At 55.5% G+C, this 27,447-nt stretch overlaps 1 protein-coding gene across 1 annotated transcript; it reads right to left on the bottom strand.

Annotated features, from left to right (window-relative positions):
- PRKCD (protein kinase C delta) lies at positions 1–27,447 on the bottom strand. The gene is made up of 18 exons (XM_012460727.2): positions 27,333–27,447; positions 14,027–14,160; positions 12,791–12,990; positions 11,332–11,392; positions 10,993–11,155; positions 10,866–10,897; positions 9,419–9,504; positions 9,046–9,175; positions 8,025–8,125; positions 7,302–7,398; positions 6,976–7,076; positions 6,667–6,840; positions 6,325–6,416; positions 5,615–5,677; positions 4,144–4,282; positions 3,762–3,950; positions 2,996–3,124; positions 1–607 (listed from the first exon to the last, which is right to left on the bottom strand). The coding sequence occupies exons 2-18, from the start codon at positions 14,139–14,141 to the stop codon at positions 449–451; spliced, it is 2,031 nt and encodes a 676-aa protein (XP_012316150.1). The 5' UTR covers positions 14,142–14,160; positions 27,333–27,447; the 3' UTR covers positions 1–448.

The raw sequence follows: 27,447 nt of genomic DNA, 5'->3' as shown, positions 1-27,447 counted from the left end.
GTTGGTACCATTTGGTGTTTATTTAGACACACAAATAAAAGAACCTGGTGCTAGTGGTTCAAACAGCTTGTGCTTTTTTTCGTATGTATCTTTTTTTGAAAAAAATCAACATATCACCAGTCCCCCACGGTTTTTCTCTACTGAGCAATATTTACAGCCTATTATATATATAAATGTGTCTATATATATAATATATATTTTCAATAGATAGCTACATTCAAGTAATGAAACACAGGATTTACAATTTCCCTCCGAGGGCAGAGGAAAAGCAGATTCACACACAGTTCACAAAGGAAGTACCATGAGAGCCTGGCCAGACAGGCACCGAGGCCACTTGGGGGCAGGGCGGGGGCCAGCAGCAGAAGTCACCACAATCCCACTGGTGCTTATCGTGGAGAGCGGGCAGGTGTGGTTGGAGGGTGGGTCTAGCCTGCTCTGACCAGGAACCTCAATCTTCCAGGAGGTGCTCGAATTTGGGGTTCACGAAGGAGAAGCCGGCGAAGGCCGACTGGTCCATGGAGTCAATGAGGTTCTTGTCGCTGTAGGAGAGGCGTGCCTTCTCGTTCAGGAACTCCTGGTCGAAGTTGCTGTAGTCTCTGGGGGACTTCTGCAAGCAGAGGGCAGGGGTGAGCGAGCAGGACCTAGGGAGCGGCCCTCCAGACACCCCGGGCTGCAGTCCCTGCAGGGCGGGGCCAGGCCAGAGCTGTCTTAACCCAGAACATGAGAGGGAGCCTCCCCCAGTGGCCTGAAAGGAGCCCCACAGGAAGGAGGCTGCCAATTCCCCAAGAGGATGAGGAAAGTGACCTGGGAACTCTGGGCCTGGGTAAGGAGAGGTGGTGGCCTCCTGATTAGGGACCAGCAAATCACAGCCCACGGGGGCCAAATCTCACCCACCACCTGGTTTTGTGGGGTCCACAAGCTAAGAATGGCTTTCACATTTTTAAATGATTGGGGGAAAAAATCAAAAGCAAAATAATATTTCATGACATGAAAATTAGGTGAAATTTCCATAAATAAAGATTTTTTAAGTATACAACCATGCCCATTTCTTAACATATTGTCTATGGTTGCTTTGAGACCATCAAGCCCGAAAAGCCCAAAATATATACTATCAGGCTGTTGACAGAAGTTGGCTGACTCTCTGCTCATAAGGATACAATGGGATGGTAATACAGAGAGGCCACAAGCCAAACTGAAGGGGCAAGCACAATCATTTCGGCCTGCACTGGGTTTTAATGGAATTTGATTATTTATTTATTTATTGAGACAGAGTTTCACTTTTCTTGCCCAGGTTGGAGGAGTGCAATGGTGCAATCTTGGCTTACCGCAACCTCCACCTCCCAGGTTCAAGCGAGTCTCATGCATCAGTCTCCCAAGTAGCATGCACCACCACGCCTGGCTAATTTTGTATTTTTTTTTAGTAGAGATGGGGTTTCTCCATGTTGGCCAGGCTGGTCTCTAACTCCTGACCTCAGGTGATCCAACCCGCCTCTCCCTCCCAAAGTGTTGGGATTACAGGCATGAGCCACCATGACTGGCCTATTTTTATTTATTTTTTTGCCCACTCTGTTGCCCAGGCTGGAGTGCAGTGACATGATCTCAGCTCACTGCAACCTCTGCCTCCCAGGTTCAAGTGATTATCCTGCCTCAGTCTCCTGAGTAGCTGGGATTACAGATGCACGCCACCATGCCCAGCTAATTTTTTTTGTATTTTTTTATTAATAGAGACAAGGTTTCACCATGTTGGCCAGGCTGGTCTTGAAGTCCTGGCCTCAGGAGATCTGCCTGACTCAGCCTCCCAAAGTGCTGTTGTGAGCCACCGAGCCCGGCCTGAATCTGTATTTTAAAATTGAGCAATGCAATATAAAAACCCAGATTTCTGGCTTCTTTTGAAAACTGGCAGATTAAAGCAGCCCTGGGCCCACTTCCAGGCATGCCCACTCTTGGTACTGAGAGCCCCTAGACAGCCCCTGCCCCATTGACAAGGGGCACATCACACCTGCTTTGTGTTTCTTAGTGTAGAGAAGGAAATCTCTCTGTCAAAAGTGAGAGACTGAAAGCAGGCTGTGTGATTTTCTTGCAGCTGGCCTAGCCTGTCAGTTACATGCTCAGCCAGGACACGTTGGAGTTTGAGGTCCCTGGTGTAGGAGAAGTGCTCTGTAGCCTCAAAGCACAAATGTGGGGCACATTACACAGGCTGCCCAGTGGGAACTGTGTGCCTGGTGGAGGAGGGGAATCAAGGGAGGGAAAGGGAGTGGGAAGGAAAAACTGTGGTCACAGAGGGGTCACACAGCCCCAACTTTCTTAGTGGCCCCACCTGCCTCTGCTCTCAGGCTGGTTCCTTGGTGGCGCTGTAGATTCTGGGCCTGTGAGCGAACCATCTGCTCTTACCCAGCTGTCCCCTGCCTAGCCTCACCCCCTAGCCCTGCTCAAGTCTCACTTCTTCCAAGGGGGCCTCTCAGACCCACCCTCTTCTCTGCCTCTTGGGCTCCTGCTGACAGACCCACTCAAGAGCAACTGATCATGTGTCCTGGGGCATCTCTTGTACTGTGGTCTCTTATCACAAATGGTCGTTGGTGTGCAAGTTTCTTATCTCTACAACTAGCTGAGGGCTCCTCCAGTCGTGGGACTGTATCTTTCACTTCGCTATGCAGCCTAGCACTGTGCTCTGCATTCAGCAGGGACTCAGGATTTCCCATATGTACTGGAAAATGGATTGGACGGAGTGATAAAGTGAGGCCTCAGCTCTAGTTCCCAAAACAGAGTCCTCTGCATAGAGTGGGACCCATAGTCCCCAATGTGTGCTGAATGACTGAGTCAGGAGGGAGAGAAGGAGAATATGAGGCAATGGCTGTGACTGAACATGCTGTGGAGATCGGCGAGCAGGCCTGCTGGAAGAAAGGAGCGGTGGGAAGCGTGCGAATGATGCAGGAGAAAGGGAGGGCAGGGGAGGAGGAGCCCAGCTGGAAGGCAGTGCAGGGCAGCGATCACATACCACTTTGGGCCTGAAGGGCGGCTCCAATCTCCGCTTTTCTAGCAGAGTCCAGTTTATGGTCTTGAAGAAGGGATGGATTTTGATATTTCCGGTCACTCCAAGCCTCTTGGGTGGGTCCCTTTCAAAGAGCTGCAACCCAGCAGGGACCCTGGTTAGCACCCGAGAGCCATAGGGAAACTGGAGCTTCAGCAAATCCCCAGCAGGCCCAGGGATGCACAGCCAGGCTTGCTCCAGTCCAGCAGTCAGCCTGGGGAATGGTGGGGCTGCAGGAGGCCACTCTGGCCTGCAGTGCTCCCAGTCCCCCCGGAGATGACAGGCTCGGGGCTGTACATCCGCGACTCTGCTGGTGGGACTTTTTATTGAGTATGTACTATCTGCCTGGCCCACAGCTGAGGATTATATGTTTCTGTTTCCTTCCCAGCAACACTGTGAGGCAAGTCTGCTCACAGCCCCATTTTGCAGATAAGGAGATAAACTCCGAGAGGTTAAGTGACCAGCTAGTCCCAGGCAGAGCCAATGTTTGGCCTCGGGTCTGTCTATCTCCTGACCCTGGGCCCTTAGTCGCCATGTCAGACTAATTCCATGCACAGGACTCAGACGGGAGTTCCTGGGAACATGGTGAGAGAGCAAAACCCCATATGTTAGGACTGGAGCACCACTGAGGGTGCCATTCCAGAGACAGGAAGCTCCTAATCCAAAGCCCAGGGTCTGCCAGCCCCTGCCCCAGCCCAGCCCAGCCCAGCCCAGCCCAGCCCAGGGCCTCCACCTTCTCCAGGATGTCCTTGGACTCCTTGGTAATCCAGCGGGGATAATGCGGCGTGTCCACACGGATGGACTCGAAGAGTTCATCCTCATCGTCACCATGGAAGGGGGACTGGCCAATGAGCATCTCGTAGAGAAGGACCCCAAAAGACCACCAGTCCACAGAGAATGTGTACTTCAGGCCCTGTAGGATCTGGGGGGCAGCAGCAGGTTAGCAGGAGCTGAGGTGCTGGGCCTGAGAGCGACCCCTGGGCACGAGCCCCACCCAGGCCTCCTCAGCCTCTGGGCTTTGGCTTGGACATCATTGCCCTTGGGAAGCCTTCCACGGCCCACCACGGGGAGGCAAGGTGCCTTAGTGAGCGGGCGCTGGCAGGGTATTGGCTCACCTCAGGGGCAATGTAGTCAGGGGTGCCACAGAAGGTGCTGGCCCGGTTCTCCCCGAATATGTTCTCTTTGCACATCCCAAAGTCAGCAATCTTGATGTGGCCATCCCGGTCCAGCAGCACATTGTCCAGTTTGAGGTCCCTAGGACAGGGGACAGGAAAGAGAGTCATCAGGGGCCAATTCTTCTCCTTCCCAACCCTGCTCCCCACATCCTGATTTTCGGCCGTATCAATCCAGGACCATCCCCAAAGGTACACGGGAATGAGAAAGAGAAAAGGAAACAGAAGAAACAGATCCTAAAAACAGGGGCTTCCTGCAAGTGCCCCACTGTGTGCTGGACGCTGGGCCCACACTGCCCTACTTCCTGAAGCCCAAATGAGGCTCAAACAGCTCATGTCACTTGCCCTGGGTTCCATAGCAGTCAGCAGCAAAAGTGACCCCTGGGTTCAGGTTTGTCTACTCCCCAAAGGCAGGGACCATGGCTATATTTATGTAATTAGTCATTTGATTAGATACTTTATGCATACAGGAACTAGAAATGGCAAACAGTACAAAGTCTTCCTTCCACTGGGCTCAATCACCAGGCTCCCCTTAGAGCAATTCTAGGCGTGGACAAGTTATGGCAGCATGCAGCTCACTCGCACCATTTTTTTTTTTGAGACAGAGCCTCACTCTGTCACCCAGGTTGGAGTGCAGTGGTGCGATCTCGGCTCACTGCAACCTCCCTCTCCCAGGTTCAAGCGATTCTCCTGCCTCAGCCTCTTGAGTAGCTGAGATTACAAGCATGCACCACCATGCCTGGCTAATTTTTGAATTTTTTAGCAGAGACAGGGTTTCACTATGTTAGCCAGGTTGGTCTCGAACTCCTGACCTCAGGTGATCCGCCCATCTCAGCCTCCCAAAGTGCTGGGATTACAGGCGGGAGCCACTGTGCCCGGCCTGGCTCCCACCGTTTAAAGCCTGAATGCTAATATTTGACACCTACTCTCTCATAGGTTGGTTTCCACTTAACATATCTTGGCCTTATCCTACATCCGTGCACAGAGCCTGGTGTCAGGCTTTTTTTTCGGTGGGTGGACAGTTCCCACCACAGGATAGAATCATAATTTATTAGATGAGACTTTACGGAACCATCCCTTCTGGCGGAAGCTTAGATGACTCGATGGGGCTTCAGAGCAAAACTGATGGCTCCAAGGATGAGAGACACTGTAAAGTTCAGCGCCGCCCTCCCCACCAATGGTGTCAAATATGGGCAGTGAGTTCCTAGTTCCTGGAGCTGAGCCAGCCTCAAATGAGGTGGCCACAGGAATGCTAGCACTGGGGCAGGAAGTTTAGGCAAATACCCAGCTAAAGACAGATTCCCAGCAGAGAAGGAACTGGAGCTGGGCAGGATCCTGCTTGGAGCATTTCAGAAGACATGAGGGGGCTGGAGCCTCCCCTTCCAAGAGCCCCCTGCCACCCTAACCCCTGCACCTGTAAATGATGCCCTTGCTGTGTAGAAACTGCAGTCCACAGATGATCTCAGCTGCATAAAACCTGGGCGAGAGAGAGAGAGAGAGACAAAGTGTTCCAGGATCTCTGCCAAGCAGCCTCTGCTTCTCCTCGGGCCCTCACCCGCACCTCCAGGGGCAAGAAATGCTGCAAAGAACTCCACGGACAACCTGAGCCTGATAAAGCATATCTTGTATCAGGAAAGCAGGGGCTGGCAGCCCAGGCAGAAAATTCTGAAGGGAAAGCTCTCAGTGAGCCAGTTCTCTGTCTGAGAGTGTATGCATTTATATGCATGTACATATGTGTTTGCGTGCATGCACATGCACACACACATACACAGAGTTTGGGGAAGGGGCATGTGAATGAGGAAAAACATTACAATGCAGGTCTGGGGGGCCACACACCAGGGTCCCGTGTCGTGCAGGACCACCGTCTGCAAGGCTGCCCTGGCTGCCGCCCACGGAGGGGCCAGACCTCAGAGTGCTTGCACCCACAGCCATAGCCTACTTGCCACCCATGGCTTCCTGTGTGGTGTGGACCCAGGCTACCCCCATATCTCCCCAGCTTTCACTCAAGCTCAGGCTGGCTTTTCTAGGGAGAGAGAAGAAGGCATGAAGGGCAGACTGGCAGTGGGCTCTGAGCCAGTAGCTCTTCCTCCACACTGGGCCCCTCCCCCCATGGCCCTCACGTACGTGGCACGATAGAGTTCAAAGCGGCCTTTGTCCTGGATGTGGTACATCAGGTCCCCCCCATTGAGGAACTCCATCACGAAGAACAGGTGGTCCTGGGGTAGGGAGGGTGGTGAGCAGGGGTGAGGAACAGGCGGGAGGTGCCCTCACTGAGTGCCACCGGGGCCACGCGCCAATAGGAAAGAGCAGGGACAGGCCCTGGCTGAGAGGGACAACTCTGCCCTGGGAGGTGTGAGGGGAAAACACGGCCCTGCCTTAGGTGAGGCAGAGACACAGCCCTGACTTAGGGGGGACAAGGGGCTGCAGCACACGGCACAGGGCGGTGGCGGTGGGAGGCATGGGCACCTTGGTCTGGAAGGTGCAGATGAGGTGCGTGAGAAAGGGGTTCTCCACGGCGAGCGTCAGCACCCGCTTCTCCACCATGGTGCATTCCACATCGTCATCGATCAGCACCACATCCTTCTTGAGGGCCTTGACGGCAAAGTACTCTCCCCTGCCCTTCAGCTCTCCAAGTAGCACCTGATGGGAGGCAGGGGTTCTGAGCAGCAGAGGACTGGGCAGGGACCACAGCCCGACCCACAGACTCCCAACTCAGCCACCTAAGCGGAAGAAGCCAGGGTGGGTGGGAAGCAGGTGCCCGGCCGCAGCCCTCACCTTCCCGAAGCTGCCTTTGCCCAGGACCTTGTGGAAGATGAAGTTGTTGATGTTGCACTTGCTGCTGCCCTCCCAGATCTTGCCGTAGGTCCCACTGTTGTCTGCCCGAGAGACGGCACCTCCTCAGATCGGGGTCTCAGTGCACACAGCTCCCCTCCCCTGGGGCCCGGGGTAGGCTGGGGGAAGAGGCCACAGAGGAAGGGGTTCGCTCCCCAGGGCCAGTGGTTCCTCCCGTGTCTCCCTTGACAATGGAAGGGAGGATGGTCCTCTTTCTGTGGCCTCACGGGGAATAAAAACTGTAATAGGGGTAGTGGAGCCAGCTTTACCTAGTGAGTCCTCCCCAGAGATTCCAGTCTTCTTCTCAAAACCCTGGTATATCCCAACAGGCTCTGAGGAGGCCGAGTCTGATCTCCGGGAGGCTCTCTGGGGAGGGAGCATAGGTGGGAGACCAGACAGTCAGACCATTATCAGAACTCCCAGCACAGAGGGAAGACTCCCCAGCTGTAACTCCACCCTCAATGCCAAGAGGAGACAACAGGGGCACAGCCCCGGCCCCCTAGGCAGGCTGCATGGACGCACACACTTCCAGCAGCCCAGAGAAACCTCGGTAGTCTGAAAGGCTCTGATTACAAACAGAAGTTTTGTAAACTGAACCCTACCTTCCAACCACTCACTTGACAGATTTTATTTGACTATTTAACTTCATTTCTGATTGATTCTAAAATTTTACCTTGAGGTTTTGTGGCATCCCTCAAGCTCCACCCACATACAAAGGTCCACACCCAAAGTCTTAGTTCAAAGTGTTCCAACATCCGATCCTGCGGTCCCCCAGGTTTACCTTCAAGTAAAGAACTGCTTGAATAATGAATTTCTCATGAGAAAAAGCACCCCCTCCCTCTGCTGCCTAAATTCTTAAGTTGGATCTTCCCAAAGTAGAATCCTGGCTCTAAATACACCCTGGCTGCCTGTGGCTCCCCAGCAGTGGCTGTGAGCCTTGACTGTCCCTGACCCCACTGCCCTGTGTCCAGGGTCCCCTGGCACCTGCCCACCTGGGAGACTTGGTTCAAGGCCTCAGCCAAGAGCTTCTGGTTGATGCCGCAGAGGTTGGCCACTTTCTCCCGGCACTTATGGTGCACATTCATGCCGCAGTCTGGGGTGCAAGAGAGAAGCGGGGCTGTCAGTCTCAGAGCTCAGTCAGGCGTAGGGGGTGGTGGAGGAGAGGGGCAGGAGAGCAAGAAAAAGGAGGGATTTAGGGGGTCTGCTGGGTTCCTGTTTTTAGGAAAACATTGATCTGAAACTATCATAAACACTTCAATCTTCTTTTTTTTTTTAATGAGATGGAATTTTGCTCTTATTGCCCAGCCTGGAGTGCAACGGCATGATCTTAGCTCACTGCAATCTCTGCCTCCTGGGTTCAAGCAATTCTCCTGCCTCAGCCTCCCAAGTAGGTGGGATTACAGGCATGCGCCACCACACCGGCTGATTTTGTATTTTTAGTAGACAGGTTTCTCCATGTTGGTCAGCCTGGTCCTGAACTCCTGACCTCAGGTGATCCTCCCGCCTCAGCCTCCCAAAGTGCTGGGATTATAGGCATGAGCCACCATGCCCAGCCAAGCACGTCAATCTTTCATGATTTAAAGAAAAAGGAAAAAGCAGAAGACATGGGACCTAATTTGAAACCCTTCAAAGAACATCTGGCTCAACTTAAGCACATTCCCTCCAAGGTCTCCTGTCTCATCTCTAAGTGAAGCAGAGAGCAGGGGAGGCCTGTGTGGGGCACCTGCCAGTGTGCACCACGCCTGGCTTCAGCACCCTCCGCCCCCTGGCCCCTCACAGGGACTCTCTAGGTCCTGCTCTTCCCCTCCAAACAGCTCAGAGGGGTGAAGCCACCCGCCTGTGGTCATACAGCAGGTAAGTGGCAGGGTCCACCAAGGCCTAGCCCTCATCAAGCCCCTGAATAAGGTGCCCGTCTCTAGGTGAGGGGGTGATGTTGGCCTGGGGTGGCTAGAGTTCGTGGCAGCACCAGCTGGGAGTGCCCCTCCTGTAGCCCAGGGGCAGGGTGGCACACACCTTCACACTTTAATCCCTGCTTCACCAGTCCCCAGAGCAGGCTGCCACAGTGGTCACAGAAGGTGGGGCTCATGTAGTTGTAAACCTTGAAGCGGTGCGGCATGTCGATGTTGAAGCGTTCTTTCTGGAACTGGGGGTGGGGATGTCACAGGCTGAGGGGCACGTGCCAGCTCCAGGCCCTTCTTCAACCCCTAGCTACCCCCAACCCCATGCACAACGAGATCCCAAGAAAGCGCCACTGTGAGAGGCAAGGAAAGACTAAGAAAAATGGGGAGGGAGGGTGAGCTCCCCAGGGAAGTAGGGGAGACAGCAAAAAACCCTCCCATCTGGCCAAGCCCCCCAGACCCCCAGCTCTGCCCGGACCCAGGCTCACTATGGTGTCCCGGCTGTTGGCCGCGGTGCCAGTGCATCTGCCGATGATCTTGTCGATGCATTTCTTGTGGATGGCAGCATTACATTCTTGAAAAGGCACAGGCCCAGGAGGGGGAAGGGGAGGCACCGGGAGGGGCAGTCTATGAGCTGGTGCCTGTAGGCCCAGCCCAGCCCTCTACACAAAGCCAGCGTTCTCCTGACCACCCACACCCTCACCCCGCAGAGGCCCAGCGCTTGAGTCTTCCTCCCACCAGCCCTCAAAGGAAGGGCCTGAAGAGGATGGGACAGAGAGGACAGGCCAATCTGCAGGGGCTCAGAAACGAGGGAGTCCTAGCGGGCAGGGAGGTGGGCACAGGGCATTGCAATAAGGGAGGTGGGGGCAGTTCTTTCCCTCTTCCAAGGCCTGGGAAGCAAACAGCTCCTAAGTGCCTTCTCTCACACATGCACACAGACACGCCTCAAAACAGACACATGTACATACACGCAAAGCATGTGTAATAATGATAACGGACTCCTTGCACAGAACCCCTTCCAGTGGAAGCACTTAAAATACAGCTTTACATATCTTATACCATTTGATCTTCACAATGACTCTTCTAATTATATCTATAATTATAATTAGATGTAATTATAGATTATAGTTATATCTAATTTATAGATGAGGGACAGGCACGATGGCTCAAGCCTGTAATCCCAGCACTTTGGGAGGTCAAGGTGGGTAGATCACTTGAGGTCAGGAGTTCGAGACCAGCCTGGCCAACACAGCAAAACCCCCATCTCTACCAAAAATACAAAAATTAGCCGGCATGGTGGTGCATGCCTGTAATCCCAACTACTTGGGATGCTGAGGCAAGAGAATCGTTTGAACCTTGGAGAAGGAGGTTGCAGTGAGCCAAGATCGCACCACTGTACTCCAACCTGGGCAACAGAATGAGACTCAGTCTCAAAAAATATATATAGATGAGGAAACTGAGGCACAGAGAAGTTGAGTAACTTTGCCTAAGGCCCTATAGCTAGGAAGTGGTAGAGCTGGGATTCAAACCCAGGCAGTCTGGGTCCAGCCCGCGGCGCCTCATGCATGCACCCTCAGGGAGAGAATGTGCTCGCACCTGTGTACGCAGACACCCACCTCTACATAGAAGTACATGCAGCTATTGTGTGCTAGTAAAGGTCTCATAAAAGAGGCCTGGTGTGTGGCTTGGGCTGGTTTCTGCGTACTCTACTATGGCCAATTGCCAGCCACCAACTCCCGGTCACTGAACATACAGCTGGGAAGAGATGCACAGAACTGGCTTTCCAGAGCAGCAGCGAGCCAGCCCAAGCACCCATTGAACTCGGCTGCTGTATCTACACTGGGAAAACTCATGTGCACATACTGAGCGCACACAGGCACTGGCACGTGAGCACACACGGTACATACATACAAACTGGGCTGTGGAGACACTTACGCCTGCATTTGTAGCCTTGCTTGTTGAGACCCCTGAAAGGCAAAGTCCAGGCAAAGTGAGTAAGGGGGAGCCTGGGATCGGCCCCCACTACCCTGAACCACCAGCAGCGGGCACGGCCATCTCTCACCAGACGAAGTCTTTGCACACAGAACAGAAGGTGGGTTGCCCAAAGAAGGTGGCGATAAACTCATGGTTCTTGATGTAGTGGATTTTGGCCTGTTTGATGGCTCCACGGCGGTTCATTGTTGGGAACTTGGCCTCATCCTCACTACGCATAGACTGTTTGCAATCTGGGGACCACGGAGTGAGGAAGTCAGCCCTGGTGTCTGGGAGGCGTGGCACCCCTGCAGTCCCTCCAAGGGTGGCCCTGGACATCTCTGCCAAAGGGAACTGCTTCTCTACACCTCAGTGCTGGCTCTGCCTCTGAACCCGGCAAGGGAACCCTCCATTCCCAGGGAGTTCTTACCCACATCCTCCAGGAAATACTGCACAGACATCAACACCTTGGCCTGGGGCTGCAGGTCCAGCTGTTGGGGGCCAGCGGCCGGGGGAGAACAAGATCAGTGAGGGCGGCCTGGGCCAGGCCAAACTCAGAACCCGCCCCCATGGCTGGTACCCCAAGGCCAAGGCAGCCCCGCTAAGGCCTAGCCAGACACCTGTCTGCCCAGTGCGGGCAGGGCCCTGCCCAAGCCCCACCCCTGAGCCCTACCCCCACCCTGTACCCAGGGGTATTATTACATTTGGGGAAGTGAAAGGGTCCAGCCCACACCCAGCCCAGACACATAGCCAGGGAACAGAGTGGGAAGGGAAATTCCCCACCCCTACCAGCCGCAGCCCCCTTAGCAAAGATCTTAGAATGGAGGCCCCTACCCACACGCACATGCAGAAAGAGACAGACACATTCATCCTCGTGCACCCACGCTGCTCCTCCCTCTGTGTCAAGGACTCCTCATGTAGACTGGATAGTTTCGAGGGTGGGATCTGAGCCTCTATCGCTTCACCTCCCCCAAGACCCAGACCTGGTGACTGACATCCTCCCTTAGGGGAGTAGAGACAGCACAGCCAGAGACCCCTCTGTGTCCTGCCCGACTAGCCAAGGGTCAGTACAGCCTTGTGTCAACCTCTCTCCCATCCCAGCCCCCTCACCCCTCGCAGGAGGCTGACCAGAGCCTCCAATGGTCCCAGGGCCTTTCCTGGTGGAGACATCTTGGTTACATCCCACATGTAACCCCAGGGGAGTTCTGCTAGCGCTGGCATCTTGTGGCCACCCAGAACACACAGGTGGCTGCGTGCACGTGCAGAGTCTCCTTTTTAGCAGGTGAGTAGATGAGACCATCAGCCTCCCCTTCTCCCACTTCCTTGCTGTTAAAGATTATGTTGCCCCCTCAATGCCTGCCGAGGCCTAGAATCTACACGAAGATTCCAAAAAGAACTGGAACAATGGATGCCTCTGGAAAGCAGTCCTGGTGGAGCCTGGTGTTGGGGCAGAGACACATCCTTTCATGCAGTTCAAAATGTTTTACTATGTGCATATCCTGCCTTTCCAAAATTAAAAAGGAAAAAGTAGTCACAATAAGGAAGTTGGGCGTGTTTGGCACCTGCTATGTGTCAGGTTCTGCAGTAAGCCCTGTACATCCAGATGCTCCTTTCATTTGAACAGCTGACCCTGAGGTAGGCACATTTAGCAGTGCCCTCCCTTAACAGACGCGGAAGCAGAAGCTCAAGGAGGCTGGGGATCTGGTGAACTGCAGAGCCGGGATTCACACCCAGGCCACACTGGCCGCAGAGTTGGACTGGTGGCCAGCACAGGGCTCGGTGACCTTCAGCTGTGCCCACTGACTGAGCCCACGCACACAGGCACACGCACACACACACACACACACACACACACGCGCGCGCGCCCTCGCGGCTCGTGCGCCCCTCACCCAGAACTCGGCCTTGCCGTTGTTCTTCTTGCAGCGCTCGGCCAGCACCGACACACCCACGGTCACCTCAGACACGGGCTCCTCGGCTGCCCGCATTAGCACAATCTGGATGACGCGGCCCTCGTAGATGTGGGCGTCAAATGTTGACTTCCACTCGGGATACATGGTCGGCTTCTTCTGCACCAGTGTTTTCCCACGCTCTGCAACAGGGCCAGGTAGGGAAGGTTAGGCCAGGGCCCCTCTGTCCCTCCCTCCTGGACCTCCACAGTCTTCCCCTGTCAGAACCTGCCTGACTTTCCTGCCCTGAGGGCCTGCTGTGCTCCCCCAGTGCCCTCTAGAGCACAGAACTGCCTCGGGCGCCCTGCTATGTCCTCCCATCAGGCCTTTGCTCCTGCTGTTCCCTCTTCCTGTGACCCTCTTGCTCCAGCTCCATTTAAATGTCACCTGCCCTTATGCATTCACTCAGGGAACATGGGCTGAGAGCTGTTGCACACCAGCCATAGTATTTGAGGTACGGAACACAGCCGAAAGAAAAGCTACATCCGGCTACATCCTGGATCCCCAGTCCCGACTGGAGAATGCACAAACTCCCTCAAGTAACTGTTAAGCCACAGTTGTCATGAGACCGAAGAGGGCAAGGCTGGTAGTGCTAGACCTGCCTATGGTCAAGCCTAAGGGTCAGGGGAGATTTCCTGGAGGAAGGGACAGTTCAGCCAATACCTAAGGGACAACTAGGGGTTTGCCAGGCCAGGGCAAAAGCAAGAGGGAATGGTGTGAGGTATGTGCTTCCTCCAGGAAGTCCTCCTGACTTCATGTTTGGAGGGTGCCTTCTCTGGGCTTCCCTGTTGCAGAACTCACTGCTTTGTGACGTGTCTGGTTTCCCCACCTGACTCTGAGCCCCCCAGGGCAGGGCAAGGTCAGTCCTGGAGCATGACAGTATCCTCAGTGCCCAGCAAAGGGCCTGGCACAGGTGGAGATGTGGAAATTGTTGGGTAAAACAACCAGTGGAGGCGGAGCCAGAAACTCCAGCCCCAAAGAGGGCTCAATTTGGCCAGTGTTCGTGGCCCTATAGAGACTCAGTGGACTGCGCCTTCATAGCTGGGTGGGGCAGGGAGTCAAAGGTGAGAAAGAGAAGAATCCTTCAGAGGTTCCAGGGAACACGGCCAGGCCTCCTCAAGTCCCTCCAGCTGGGCCCAGATTCCCAGCCCCTCTCCAGGGTCCAGCCTCCAGGTCTACCTGTGCTGAGCGCCTCCTTCATCTTCACGGCACAGAAGGGCTGGTTCGCCTCATCCTCGGCCTGCAGGGAACCCAGCTCGTAGGAGTTGAAGGAGATGCGCAGGAACGGCGGCATGGCGGGGCCTGCAGTGGGGCTGTGCACACAGAGGGGTGAGGCCGGGCGGCCACGCAGGACCAGCAGGAGCAGCACTCAGGGACCCACTCCCCAGGGCTCTCCCAAGGTTGCATTTGGTCCACATGGTCTAGACACATGATAGTCCCACTTGCCAGTGTTAAAAATTGAGAGGTTTTAAAGTATACAGGTCCCAGCATCTTGTCCATGGCAAATGCTGGACCCAACACAAGTGGTTCCCAGTTTTTCATCTGCCAAGACTGAGTGGTTGGATGGCATGCCTGTGGTCTTTGGTAAGGTGAAAGAGGGCATGAATATTGTGGAGGCCATGGAGCGCTTTGGGTCCAGGAATGACAAGACCAGGAAGAAGATCGCCATTGCTGACTGTGGACAACGCTAGTAAGTTTGACTTGTGTGTGTGGTTTTTTTCTTTTTTGAGACAGAGTCTTGCAGTGTCACCCAGGCTGGAGTGCAGTGGTGTGATCTCGGCTCACTGCAATCTCCACCTTCTGAGTTCAAGCAATTCTCCTGCCTCAGCCTCCTGAGTAGCTGGGACTACAAGCGTGCACCATCATGCCTAGATAATTTTTTTGTATTTTTAGTAGAGATGGGGTTTCACCATGTTGGCCCAGATGGTCTTACTCTGACCTCATGATCCGCCTGCCGCAGCCTCCCAAAGTGCTGGGATTACAGGCGTGAGGCACCACACCCGGCCGACTTGTGTTTTATCTTAACCACCAGACCATTCCTCCTGCAGCTCAGGAGAGCAGCCTCCACCCGATTTGCTCCCAGTATCCTAGAATCTTTGTGCTCTCGCTGCAGTTCCCTTTGGGTTCCATGTTTTCCTTGTTCCCTTCCATGCCTATTTGGATTGCAGAATTAAGTTTATGATTATTAAATAAAAACTAAATAACAACAACAACAAAAAAATTGAGACGTTTGCTGGGCACGGTGGCTCACACCTGTAATCCCAGCACTTTGGGAGGCTGAGGTAGATGGATTGCCTGCAGTCAGGAGTTCAAGACCAGCCTGACCCACATGGTGAAACCCTGTCTCTACTAAAAATACAAAATTAGATGGGAGTGGTGGTGCATGCCTGTAATCCCAGCTACTTAGGAGGCTGAGGCAGGAGAATCACTTGAACCCGGGAGGCGGAGGTTGCCGTGAGCGGAGATCACGCCACTGCACTCCAGCCTGGGCAACGAGAGTGAAACTCCATCTCAAAAAAAAAAATTGAGAGGTTTTATGTAAGTCTGGATTTGTGACGTCTCCGGTAAAACTGGAAAATACGATGTTGGGCCCGCTGGGCAGCTAGCTAGCACTGGGATGGCTGCTCCTCTATCAACCTACCCCAGGCCAGGGGCACTCTCTTCACCCCTCCTCAAGACCCACCTGGGCCCTGGTGGCATCTGCATCTGTCACCCCAAGATATTCATTTGGGGAGTCACTCAGCACCTCCCTAAGTACCCTACTGCTGGGCACCTACTCCATGCCAGGCACCTGGTATGTGCTACTGTCACCTGGCAAAGGGACAGGATAGTGCTACCTCTTTCTTTCATCCTGTCCCATGCAATCCTTCATGATTTTCTAAGTTTGGGGTTTTTTCTTTGTAACTACCCAGGTAGACAAGCAGGGCCAAACATCCCCACTTTTCAGCTGGGGAAACTGAAACCCTGAGGCAGAATCAGAACCAAAAGCTGACATTCCACTAACTTGGCACCCATTTTGTTCAGGGACCAGGGCAGTGAGAGGCTCTGCCTACCTCAGTGTACCTGACCTTTCTGAACTTGACCCCTTGGGGCCAAGTGCCTCTCTCACCTGCCTGGAAGGTTGCCTGCACCTTCAAACTAATTATTTCCCCAAATATAAAACAGGTGGGCATGTTGGCTCACTCTCATAATCTCAGCACTTCAGGGGGGCCAAGGTGAGAGGATCGCTTAAAGCCAAGAGTTCAAGGCAACGTTGTGCTACGATCGTGCCACTGCATTCCAGCCTGGGTGGCAGAGTGAGACCCTGTCTCTTCAAAAACAAAAACAAAAACAAAAAAACCCAAACTGTGATGCTGAATGTGCCTTGCAGATTCATACACAGTGGTTCCCACACTCCTGAGTTTCTTACCATTCTCTAAGTTAATGTTCACTACAGTAAGTGACCCTGAGGGCCTCCTCAGGTTGCCACTTGTGAAGGACACTCAGGTGTGCAAGCACCAGTGCGCACACTGGCTCCTGCCCAGGCCCCACGAGGCTGCTCCACAGCCTTGGTTGAGGGAGCGCTCACTCAATTTTGTGCACATGCACGTGTATTCACTCCATCCTGAACATAAGCCAGCACACAGGGGCACACTCAGACACGTGTGCATGCACACACAACAGTTGCCCAGTCCTAGATGACTTCCTTCAGCTCCTGCACAAGGTGGCCAGAGCAGTAGCCAGCTCTGCTGGAGCTCCCAGCTCACATGAGCTCACAGCAAATGCTGACCTCAGCCTGCAGCCCAGCCCAGTGGGCCCAGGCAGCCCTCTGAGGCCAGCAGCTGCCAGAGCAGAAAGCAGGACCCAGGCGGGGCAGACCCCACCACATTCCCTGCCCGGGCCTGGCTCCTACTCAGTGGATGTGAGAGTGGGTGTGTATGCTCAAACCTGAGCCCAAGTCCCAAAGCCTTCAGCCTAACACCAGCAAGTGGGCAGTGGGTGCTGTGTGCCAGGCCAGCTGCCCATGACCTCTTGGTGGGGGGTTGCTGCTGGCTGCTCCCCAGGCTGAAACATGCATGAATTGGTGCATGTGAGGCTGCACAGGTCTACAGGAATGTGATTGTACGCAGCCATGGGAGCGGGTGGCACGTGGCCACTCAATGCTGAAGTGAAAAGCAAGCTGCATGGGCCTGGCGTCGGGTGTGTGTAGGAGTCTGGGTGAGCATCCAAAGCCATAAGCAAGACAGACATTTTGCCCCTCTTGCTGTCTGGCTTGGCCCTGAGAGTCCGAGAGATCCAGCACACCGGTGAGTGCTCCCTGGGTCTGGAATGATTGGCAGGTCTGTGTCCACACATCCAGGGCCTGATCCCAGCAGATGCAACTCTGCTGTTAGGAAAACCTGGAGACCCAGCTGGGACAGTAAGCAACTTCTGAGTGCCTCGGAGGATGATGAGGGTTGAGGGAGCAGGGGCGCAGAGATAAAGGAGGGGTAAGTATGTTGCAGGGGGCCTGGGCTTCTTGGGGAGAGAGACTCAGGGCAGCACATGTGGCAAAATGATGGTCAGGCCGCCTGGGTGCTATACCCTGACACCAACGTTGCCTTGGCTGTGGACTTTGTGCAGGTCACTTGGCCTTTCTGAGCCTCAGCACCCCCACCCCAATCGCCTGATGAGGAATAGTCTCTTGGCTCAGGGTAGTAGTGATAATGAGAACTCATGTAGGATGAGGGCCACAATCAACCCAACAGGCCTTGGGGAGGGGGGTCCTCTCATCACTATCACCCCTTCTCACCTGCAGCATCCATCCCACACTGTGTACCTCCCTTCACAGTTTACAAAGTGCACTCGCATCCCCCATCACATGCATTTCCCAAGCCCTGCAGCCTGGGAAGATGGTCCTGGTTACAGACTCCACTGCTCAGATAGGGACACCAGGTCTCCAAGAACATACAACTTACTCGGGAGCACCAGATGCTCCAATACCAGCCAGCCAGCTCCTCCTCCTGGCCACCGACCCTTGGGGCCCAGCCCTAATATCCCACAGGCTCCAAGGCTTCCCCTGCCCCCAGCCTGCCCAGCAGGAGCTATACAGGAGGACTACCCCAGGACTGCATGGAGGGTTGAGTAGACAGTGGGTCAGAGAAGCCCCAGGAGGCTGAGGCAGAGCCCAGGACCCACCCACCCGAGGGCGGCCCTCCAGCTCTCTCAGGCCACACTCAGAGCAGCTGTTGCTCACAGTTAGAAGCCACTGGAGGGAAAACCACAGGCCCCAGCCCTGAACCTGCACTGCCAGGCTGCAGTGCCATGAGAACTAGGGAGCCATGGTCTCCCTGGGCTGCCTCGAGGCTACCCAGCAGTAACCAGAGGGTCAGACCCAACCTCCTAGGACTAAATCCAGGGCATGGGCTCTGGCCAGGTCCTGCCACCTCCTCTGCCCCTAATTGTGCTACCCAGAGCCCCGCATCTTCTTCCATCTCTGTGTGACCCTGAGAAAGGTCCTGGGCCTCTCTGGGCCACACGTCCCTGCTCTGCACAGCAGAGGCAGTCTGCCCCTACCTCTCAGAACGTATGGCAGGGAGAAGGGGGTGAAGCAGCAACACAAAAGCAAGGTGTGCTGACTATTTATAGCCCCCATGCAAATAGGCCCTGGGCCACAGGCCCCAAAGGAAGGCCGCTGGCTCAGCCCCAGACTCATGGCCACTCTGCAGGGCCAGAGGGTGCCGGGGGCTGGACCCCACACAGCCTCTATGGGGACAGGCTCCTTGGAGCCTGGCCTTTCCCAGCTGCCTAAGGGCTCCTAGCCTCTATTCTCCTGCTTCTCCAGATTAGAGCAGAGGCAGCTTTATGAAGCAGCGAGCACTGGACTAAGGGTCAGTGTCTAGGTATGAATCTCGGCTCCTCCACTTACAAGGACAGTCCTTTTCTGAGGCCGACAATGTAGCAGATTACCTTTGTAATTACATTTGCTCACTTTATCCCTATGCGGATCCAGAAGGTGGGCATTTTACTGATGAAGAAACCAAAGCTCAGAGAAGCTAAGTGACTGTTCAAGGCCACACAGCCAGTAAGTGGTGGGAAGATAAATGCAGGCCTGCCTGATGTTGCAGCCCAGGTCCCTTTCAGCACGCCATGTTGGGAAGCAGAGAAAAAAGGAGAGAAGAGGGTAGAGGTGGAGATGGATAAAAGTTCCAGGAACAGCACAGACAAACACACATGAAGACAGGGAAAACAGGGAGGTAAGGGCTGCAAGAGACAGGTACCCCATGCCTGACCAGTGGTCTTCCCTCCTGATCTCGCCGCTTGAACCAGCTTCCATTTCCAAAACCTGGAGAAGGGCCGGGCACAATGGCTCATGCCTGTAATCTCAGCACTTTGGGAGGCTGAGGCAGGCAGATTACCTGAGATCAGGAGTTTGAGACCAGCCTGGCCAACAAGTGAAACCCCGTCTCTACTAAAATATAAAAATTAGCAAGGTGTAGTGGCACACACCTGTAATCCCAGCTACTTGGGAGGCTGAGGCAGGAGAATAGCTTGAACCCGGGAGGTGAGCTTGCAGTGAGCTGAGATCAAGCCACTGCATTTCAGCCTGGGCGATAGAGTGACATTCCGTCTCAAAAAAGCCAAACAAAACAAAACCTGGGGAAGGCTTGGCCACACTGGATCCCAGCCCCAGGGAATGTAATCCCAGCAGCCCAGAGGTAAGGAAAGGCAGTAGCTAGGTCGGGCCAGAGCAGGCAGGTCACCTCCTCTGGGACAAATGGAAACCTGTTCCCATCCAGTACCTGACAGTGGGCAAGGCCAGCCTCAAGGTGATCAGCGTGACCTTGAGGTTGGAGCTCCTGGGGCACAGAACTCCTGGTTGTCTCCAGCAGACAAGTATGTGTGTTGCACATCCACACGGGTGCTGGTATATAGCAGCAAAGGAGGCGGGGGTGAGGGACATGGCCTGAGGGGCGCTAGCAGGAACAGAAATGCATTTGCTAATTTGTCTACATCACATGTAACTTTTTGGATAATGGTTTTGTCAAAGGTGAAAACCCCAACAATCCAGTATCTCTCCAAAAGATAGGTCTTCAGAGACTGACATGCCCATCTGCTCACTGAACAGAGGAGGAAACTGAGGCCAAGGTTCTGCAGCGAGGGTCCCCTGGCTCCCAGATCTGGCCTGGTCCCCTCCACCCCATCCCTTCCCTGGTGTTCACTTCTGCCTCACAGGCCAGAGTGATGCCCATTGGTCAGAGAAATAAGCTGGGCTTGAGGAAAGAGGTCTTGGTCAGGCTGCTGGCAGGGAGGTATGTGAGAGCAGAGGGAGGCTGCCTCAGAAACATCTATGGGAGAAACGAGGTGGCAGGCCAAGGTCAGTCAAAGCAAGGGCAATGAAAGACCAGCTGTAGCCCCTTGTGGGTATGGGAGGGTCCAGCTCCCTTGAACAGACCCCCAGGAAGTGGGGGATATCCCCCATGCCACCTACTGCAGCCCTCTCCCACACACACTTGCCACCTGCCACGGAAGTCACAACTGCATGGCAGGTGACACAAAGTGGGGGCCCTCCTAAGGATGTAGACTCTGCCTAGGGAGTCAACAGTGCAGATTGCCACAGGCTTGCAGATGAATAAAGGAGGGCGGAGGAGACCAAGGCCCAGGCAGAGGCAGGAAGGACAGTGAGAGGAAGTGTGACCAGCAGGAGGGAGCAGGACTGGTCCCGGCAGTCATGGCAGGACAAGGGGGCCGGGCATGGTGGAGCTGCCAGGTCGGGTAGGCAGGTAGGTGGGTAGCTGGGCTGGGAGGCTGGCCGCCTTGATGGCCTTCCCAGCGGAAACAAGGCAAGGAGGCCATGTGGGTTTCACAAGCCAGGAAGTGGGCTCAGCAAGAGGAACAGGAGGTGGGAGGGGAAGGGCTAGCAAGACCCTTTAAGGCTCCTCCACCACGGCCCATCCCCCAGCCTCCACATGCCCAGCCCTGTGCTGAGATAAGAACCAGATCTATGGACTCAGGTCACAGCCAAGTCTCATAGCAAGAGGTGCTCCCCATACCTGCTCCTCCCAGGACAGGTACCTCACCCCAAGCCAGGGCTCCTTCTGGACCCCTCCGTCACCCCACACAGACCAACCACTGCCTGTGGCCTCTCCTCCCCCGTCTTCCCCAGCTCCCTCCCAGTTGTCACCACCTCTGGTCCCTCCCCTACCCATTCTTTCCACAGCTCGGAACTTCCTAGGCTCTCGCTGCCCCTGGAGAAAGCCCAGACCTCTCCAGGCCTTCGAGGCTCCCCACACCCTGGCCCTGCCCTGCTCTCTACCTCAGTCCCCGCTCTGCTACTCTGTGAACATGTATCTCATTTCCCAGCCCCATGTTTCTGCAGATGCTATTCCCTCAGCTGGAAAGGCCTTTTGAGTTCCCACAGATCCTTCCAGGCAGCTCAAAAGGCTGGCCCTGGGGGACCCTTCCCACCGCTAACCTCTGCCACACCAGGCCAATGGAACTCGCAGCCTGGCGGCGGACAGTCACATACACACGTGATTACAAAGGAGGGGAAGACCTCTGTACGATGCGCCACGCAGGCAGTGAGTAGCAGGGAGTGAGGGGGCTGGAGTAGGATAGAGGCTGCAGGGCCTACTGGCTGGGGGCCTCCGATCTGAGGGGTCAGCAGGGGCATAATGGCCTGCCCTGCCAGAGGGTCTGGAAAGGTCAGAGGGGCAGGATTGGGAGCCTGGCTGTCATGGGCTCACAACCACCCTGCCAGCTTGTGTGGGGTAGGGCCTCCTTGGAAGGAAGCCACCTGGCACAGGCCTTGAGTCACCAGCCAGCCCTAGGATACAAGGAGCCCTGGGCTCAGTCAGAGGAGGTGCCCCAGGTACCCCTGAGAGAGGGACAAAGGCACCTTCATGGCAGGAGCCAGAGAGCCAGATCCTGTGAGGACAAGGGGCCTCTGTGAGGAGCCAGGGTGGGGAATGCAGCTGGGCCTCTCCACAAATAACCACACACGTGTGCACACATGGGCACACCCAGCAACCCAAACAGCACATAGGGAGCCCCACTTGACATTAGAAACACACAGGTACATGCGCACACACACACTGCTATGATGACTCAGGTGCACACACACACAGAAACACACCCCCACTCACCAGCTCTCACAAGTCAATAGACACCCAGGCCCACATAGACCACACCCGACCACACAGGATCCACATGCACGTGGGGCGCCACAAGCTGTGATGTATGCACTGGCACACAGACTCTCCAGGCAGACACAGAAATAAACATATAGGACTGGAAAGACTCCACGTGCCTGACGAGGGTCTGGCACCAAGAAAGTCCAAATGCAGCTTTTTCCACTGCAGCCCCCAGGCACAATGGCTGGAGAATGAATGGAGGAGGGGAAGAAGGGCAGCTGGTGTTAGGCTAGGCTGGGCCTTTCCACCCAGGGAGGCGAAGAAAGTCCCTCTTGGTCCGGAGCAAAGTCTAAAGTGTGTAAGGGAAGGAGTGGGCTGGCCGGGCACATCACTGGGCAGGCCTCCGCCCACCTGCCTGCAGAGCCCTGAGGCTGTGGTGGAGGTCGAGGGTCACAGGTGGCAGTCACAGGCCTGGTGCACAGGGGGAGGGGAGGGCTTGAACCTGTGCTGGTGGGGGCAGCAGGCCAGGCACCCCAAGCGTAAGCTCCATGAGCTCCAGGCTCACTGTGCAGAAACCGAAAGAGGTTGAGCAATTCAACCAAAGCCACAAAGCCAAAGGGGCAGACCCAGGGGGAAGTGGGGAGAAAGCCTCCAGCTCTAGTCCTAGAACTGCCCATCTGGCCTGTGTGTTTGGAGGTGAAAAAGCTCCTCCATCAGCCCCCAGTACAAGAGTCCTACTCCTTAGCCCTTCTCTCTCCCACAGAGTCCCCATGATTTTCCCAATTGTTTACCATTGGAAACAATCATTTTGTGTTTGGGAGAAGGTAAGATGGCCACCTAAGCCTTCTGCCAGCCATCCCCAGGATCTGGGCAGTGCCCACATGATGCCTCCCTACTTTGGGGATCTCAAGAAAGCTGGGAGAGAGGCAGGACCATTCCACATGCTGTGCCATCCCACAGCAGGCAGCGGACAGAGGAAGCAGAGCGCTTGGGCCTAGACAGCTCTAGCTCAGATCTGCTGCTCAGGTGCTCCTCGAACTTGGCCTGACTGCCCTGGTGTCTTCCAGACCTCCTTGGATCAGTGGGAAAAGAGGCTCTGTTAAGCCCCCCAGCCACAGGGTGCCCTGTTCTGGCCTGGGGCTCTGGGCAGAACCAGACTGAGGTAGGCAGCATGAATCCACTGGCAGAGGCTGGCCAGCTACTGCCCCTCCTGGGGCTCCAGCCTCCCTGTCTCAACAACGGAGACCTCTAAGCTTTCTCCAGCCCTGACACTGGAGGACCCTCAGATCCTCCTGCGCGAACAACCCCAGCCCACAGCTACACCATGCAGATATCTGATCCAGCCTCAGGCCTTGGCGACTGCCCGCTCCCCTCAGCCTGTTTACCCAACACAGCCGAAGACATGATCCAAAACTTCCGGAGCTGTTGTGAAAACAGCGGCTCAGCCACCACAAGCCTGCCTCCTGGGTGCCTGGGCAGGGACCTCTGAGGGACAGCCATCCCAGTCCTGTCCCTGGGGCCTCTCAAATGCTCTCCCACCCCTCAGAAGGCAAAAGGTCTGTTGAGCCCTCTCCTCCCCAATCCCAGCTTTAGGCTCCCTGTCTCTACTTTGGGCCCAGACCCTCCTGAACTTCGGACTCCTGGCCCCACCTGCCTCCCTGGCTTAACCACATGAATGATTCCAGAAGAGCTCAAGCCTGCCCACACCAGGCCCCGCATTCCCCTCCCAGCGCTCCCCTGCTCCCCACACAATAACGCCATGCGTCTCCTCTCCAGCCTGTCCTCAAGTTTCGAGCCCGCTCTTCTCCCACCACCACTGTCCCCAGGCTCTGCACCTGCCTTCTGACTGCTCTCTGTCCTCTGCCCTAGCCCCCACGGTCACCCTGCCCCAGCCACCAGATGGGGGTTTTCAGACAGATTTTTGTCACCTGCTGCCCAAGCTCCCAGCACCTCCCATTGCCCCTCTAACAAGCCCAGACTCCTCCCCTCAGCCTGCTCCATGCAGCCCACCCCTCCCCCATTACCTCCCTGACCTCCTGCTCGGGTGTCCCAGCCACACTAACCCCTTTCAGTTCCCAGAACAGCCAGTTCCTTCCCACTTAGGAGCCTCTGGGCTTGCTGTTCCATCTTCCTGCCCCACCCCACCTCACACAGTGACTCCTTCCCATCATTCAAGTCTCACAGGACACCCCTGATCTGCCCATTTCACAGATGAGGCAAGTGCACAGCCAGTAAATATTGAGCAAGGATTCAACTGGGGTCTGACTGATGCCCGCAGAAGTCCTGCTCCTAAGCCTTCAGGATGCCCCCACTCGCCCTCCCCACCCAGGCCCATCCAGCTTTCGCTCTCCAGCCCTCAGGTCCCTGCTGCTCACATCACTGTCCTTACCACTCCTCAACACTCCTCACCCCCAGCCTCTGGGCCCCACACAGTGAAGGCCAATGCTCAGCCCAGCCCCCAGCTGCCACGTGTGTAAGGGGGTTTTCTAGCTCCCCTGACTCTTCTGGACTCCATTGGCCCCAGATGCCCACTCCCTGCCCCAGCCCAAAGGCTGACTCTGGGGGTCTGAAGGGTAAGCAGGCTGGCAGGAGGGCTTACATCCACCCCCTCATTCCCAGCCAATTCTCCCAGCCTAGTGTCCTGCAGGAGGCCAGAGCCGGGGAGGGCCAAGGGGAGCCCTGAGGGGGCAGCAGGCAGCTGCAGACTGTCTTTCCCCTCCCTGCATCCATTTGTCATGAGATCTATTTTTCTCCCTTTGAAAGGGAGTGAGGGAGAGAAGAGCAGGCAGGGAATGGACTGCTGAGGGGGCGGAGCCGCTCCACCAGGAGCTCCTCTCCTTGGAGGACTTGGAACCTATTGAACCAGCAGGGCGCTGCCGCTGGAGGCAGAATTGAGAGGGATGAGGGAGTCAGAGACCTGGCTCCTCAGCCAGGCTCCATAGCCACCTGGCCATGTAACCCTGGCCCAGTGCCCAGCCCATCAGATAATAATACTCCCTCATCAGTCCCACTTGCTATTTTTTGAATAGTTACCATGAACTGGGCACTAAATGCTTTACATAACTAGTTTCTACTCATTAAACGCTAACAATGTGCTAAGCACGAAGCTAGCTACTTTGCATATGTTATCTGTCATTTCCACACAACTTCATCAAGGTAGATACCATCATTATCTCATCTGTTAGAGGGGAAACTGATGCACTGAGCAGCAAAGACACTTGCCCAGGCTCATTCACAGAGCTGCTGGGAGCTGCCTAGTCACTGAGATGCAGCCCAGCCATCGCCACTCTCAAGGGGGCTGTGCCTACCAGAGCTGATGCTCTCGAGCCTCGCTTACAGGCTCAGAGCGAGAAAGGAGCCATGGTTGTGAGGACTGCAGGGGACTTCGTGGCCTGCCCCCTGCCCTTCTCCTAGAGCCCCCCAAAAGGCCTGGGCAGTGAAAAGCCTGGTCAGTCGGCCTAACCCAGTGGCCAGACGCTGCTCCCCTGGGCGGGCAAGGCAGGGGCGGGGCAAGGCAGGGGCGGATCAAGGCATGGAGCCGCGGACGGAGGGCTGGTCAGTCCCACTCCGAAACCACTTCCTGGGCAGCCCAGAGGAAGTAAGCCTCCGGAAACTCCTCGGACAGACGGGCCTCTCCCTTGGGCCCAGGCTTTGGGAAGTGAACAGTCCGCCCCTGCCTACCTCCCAGTCCTCAGAGCCCAGCAACTCCACTCCCTCCAGGCATGGACGCTGTGGGGGACAGAGTAATTGATAGGACCCCCAATCCATGTGAGCCTGGCCAGACAGCCTACTTCCTCTGCTGTGGCAGCAGGCACATGGTGCCGGCAGAGCTGACATGGCCTCTCTCCCGCACTCATGCCTCCCATCTCCAATGCCAACCCCTAGTCAGCCTGGGGCCCAGGGCCAGGTGGGCAAGGTGGCTGTTGAATGCCTGGGCAGAGCTCACCTACCAGGGTGGGCCCAGCCCCCCTCAACCCCCTGAGATCACAGCCACATCTAGAACTTCCCTATCAGGTGCCAGATGCAGGTGACCCGGCTGGGCTGTGACTCTGACCAGGGCCCTCCTTCCTGACCCCAGAATGGGCACAGTGTGGTGTGTGTGGGCAGGCGTTTGAGTGCATGGATGCCGACAGTAACTGGGAGAGCATCTGTGTGTGTGTGTGAGTGTGCCATGGGTGGCTGCACGTGAGCACCTGTGTACCTGCATGCCCACATGTGTGGTGCACGTACAGGAACTCATGAGTCTGTGGGTGTGCGTGCCCACTGCAGCCTGGTTTGCCATATCCCTGTGTGAGCACGTGTATGTCTGTGCAGCTAGCGGGCAATGTCTGAGGGTTTACAGTGGGCTGGCTCCAAGACTAATCAAACTCCTTAGAAAACAAGGCTGAGTGACAGCGAAGAGCTGGCTCTTCAGAACTCAGGTGGCAGAGGCTCCCACACAGCCAAATGCACTTTACTTCCTCCACACCAGGTTTAGGGATAAGTCCTTATGGCTCTACTCACAGACCTATAGGTGCATGACAGCCAGGTGGGTGGCTGCAGGGGTCTGATCAGGAAGAACTTCTGGAGGAAAGACAATCTTTACTATCCCCCTACTGTCACTCCCAGGCTCCAGCTTCATTAGCACCCATACCCACGGCCAGAACCCTGCCCACTGGGGCCCGGACACCCAGTCACCAGCCTGGAATGAGTGTGGAGTCACCCACAGCAATGTTTTCATGATAATGGGGCTGGAGGAGGCAAGGATTGCCCCAAAACGAGGAATTTCTAGCTTTCTGAGGGGCTTCAGAGAGACCGCAGCCTTCCCGGCATTGTTCCAGACTCTGCCTAGCTACCCTTGAATCTGGAAGCTGGAGAGAAGGACTGAGCCCTACTCGGGCTCCAGAAAATCTGGGGGAATGGAGGGGCCTGGGGTGTGGAAGAGAGCACAGCTGTACCTAGAGCTGGAGACCCCATTCCATCCCCAGTGTAGTGTCCAACCCACTGTGGGGCCCACAGAGAAATCTCAGTGTCCTTGTGTGATGATGAGGACAGCTTGAGGCAGATACAGGGTCATGGCAAAGTTGATACGTCCACCCTCAATCCTCAGCCCACAAGCCACCCTCTCTCTAACTGACCAAAAAAGTGTTACTACTTCTTGCCCCAAACTAACAGTAGGCCCCAGGCCTCTGAGCTCCAAGGCCAGAGCATTCCTGGGCCAGAGCCAGGTTCCAGGGAGGAAGTTCCTCATGGGCAGAGAGCCCCTCATAGACAGGGCACACAGGGCCCACAACCAGATCAAGGACTCGGCATGCATGCCCAACCCTATCCAGTGTCACAGCAGAAGACAAGGAGGCCAGAGAGGAAGGTCACACCTGTACGCCGTCCATCTGCCTAAGAGAACTCAGTCCTACCTGGGGATTCCAGCTCCCGCTTGTCCTTAGTCCTGGCTCCCGCTGTGGCTGCAAAGCACCAACCACCAGGAGAAACAGGCCTGCCCCCTTGCTTGGCCAGTTCCCTGCAGACCTG

This window comes from Aotus nancymaae, unplaced genomic scaffold (genome assembly GCF_030222135.1).
Source record: "Aotus nancymaae isolate 86718 unplaced genomic scaffold, 86718_ANA_hifiasm-v0.15.2.pri h1tg000067l, whole genome shotgun sequence".
In the NCBI taxonomy this organism is placed as follows: domain Eukaryota; kingdom Metazoa; phylum Chordata; class Mammalia; order Primates; family Aotidae; genus Aotus; species Aotus nancymaae.
The sequence above is the reverse complement of the archived record's forward strand: the minus strand, read 5'-3'. Positions and strand labels throughout refer to the sequence as shown.

Coding starts and splice junctions, on each gene's coding strand:
- PRKCD (XM_012460727.2), bottom strand. CDS start 14,141: ATGCCGCCGTTCCTGCGCATCTCCTTCAACTCCTACGAGCTGGGTTCC. Junction 9,505..10,865: donor GCAAGGCTACAAATGCAGGC/GTAAGTGTCTCC, acceptor TGCCTTTTCAAG/AATGTAATGCTGCCATCCAC. Junction 3,951..4,143: donor CTGACTACATTGCCCCTGAG/GTGAGCCAATAC, acceptor GCTGCCCCCCAG/ATCCTACAGGGCCTGAAGTA.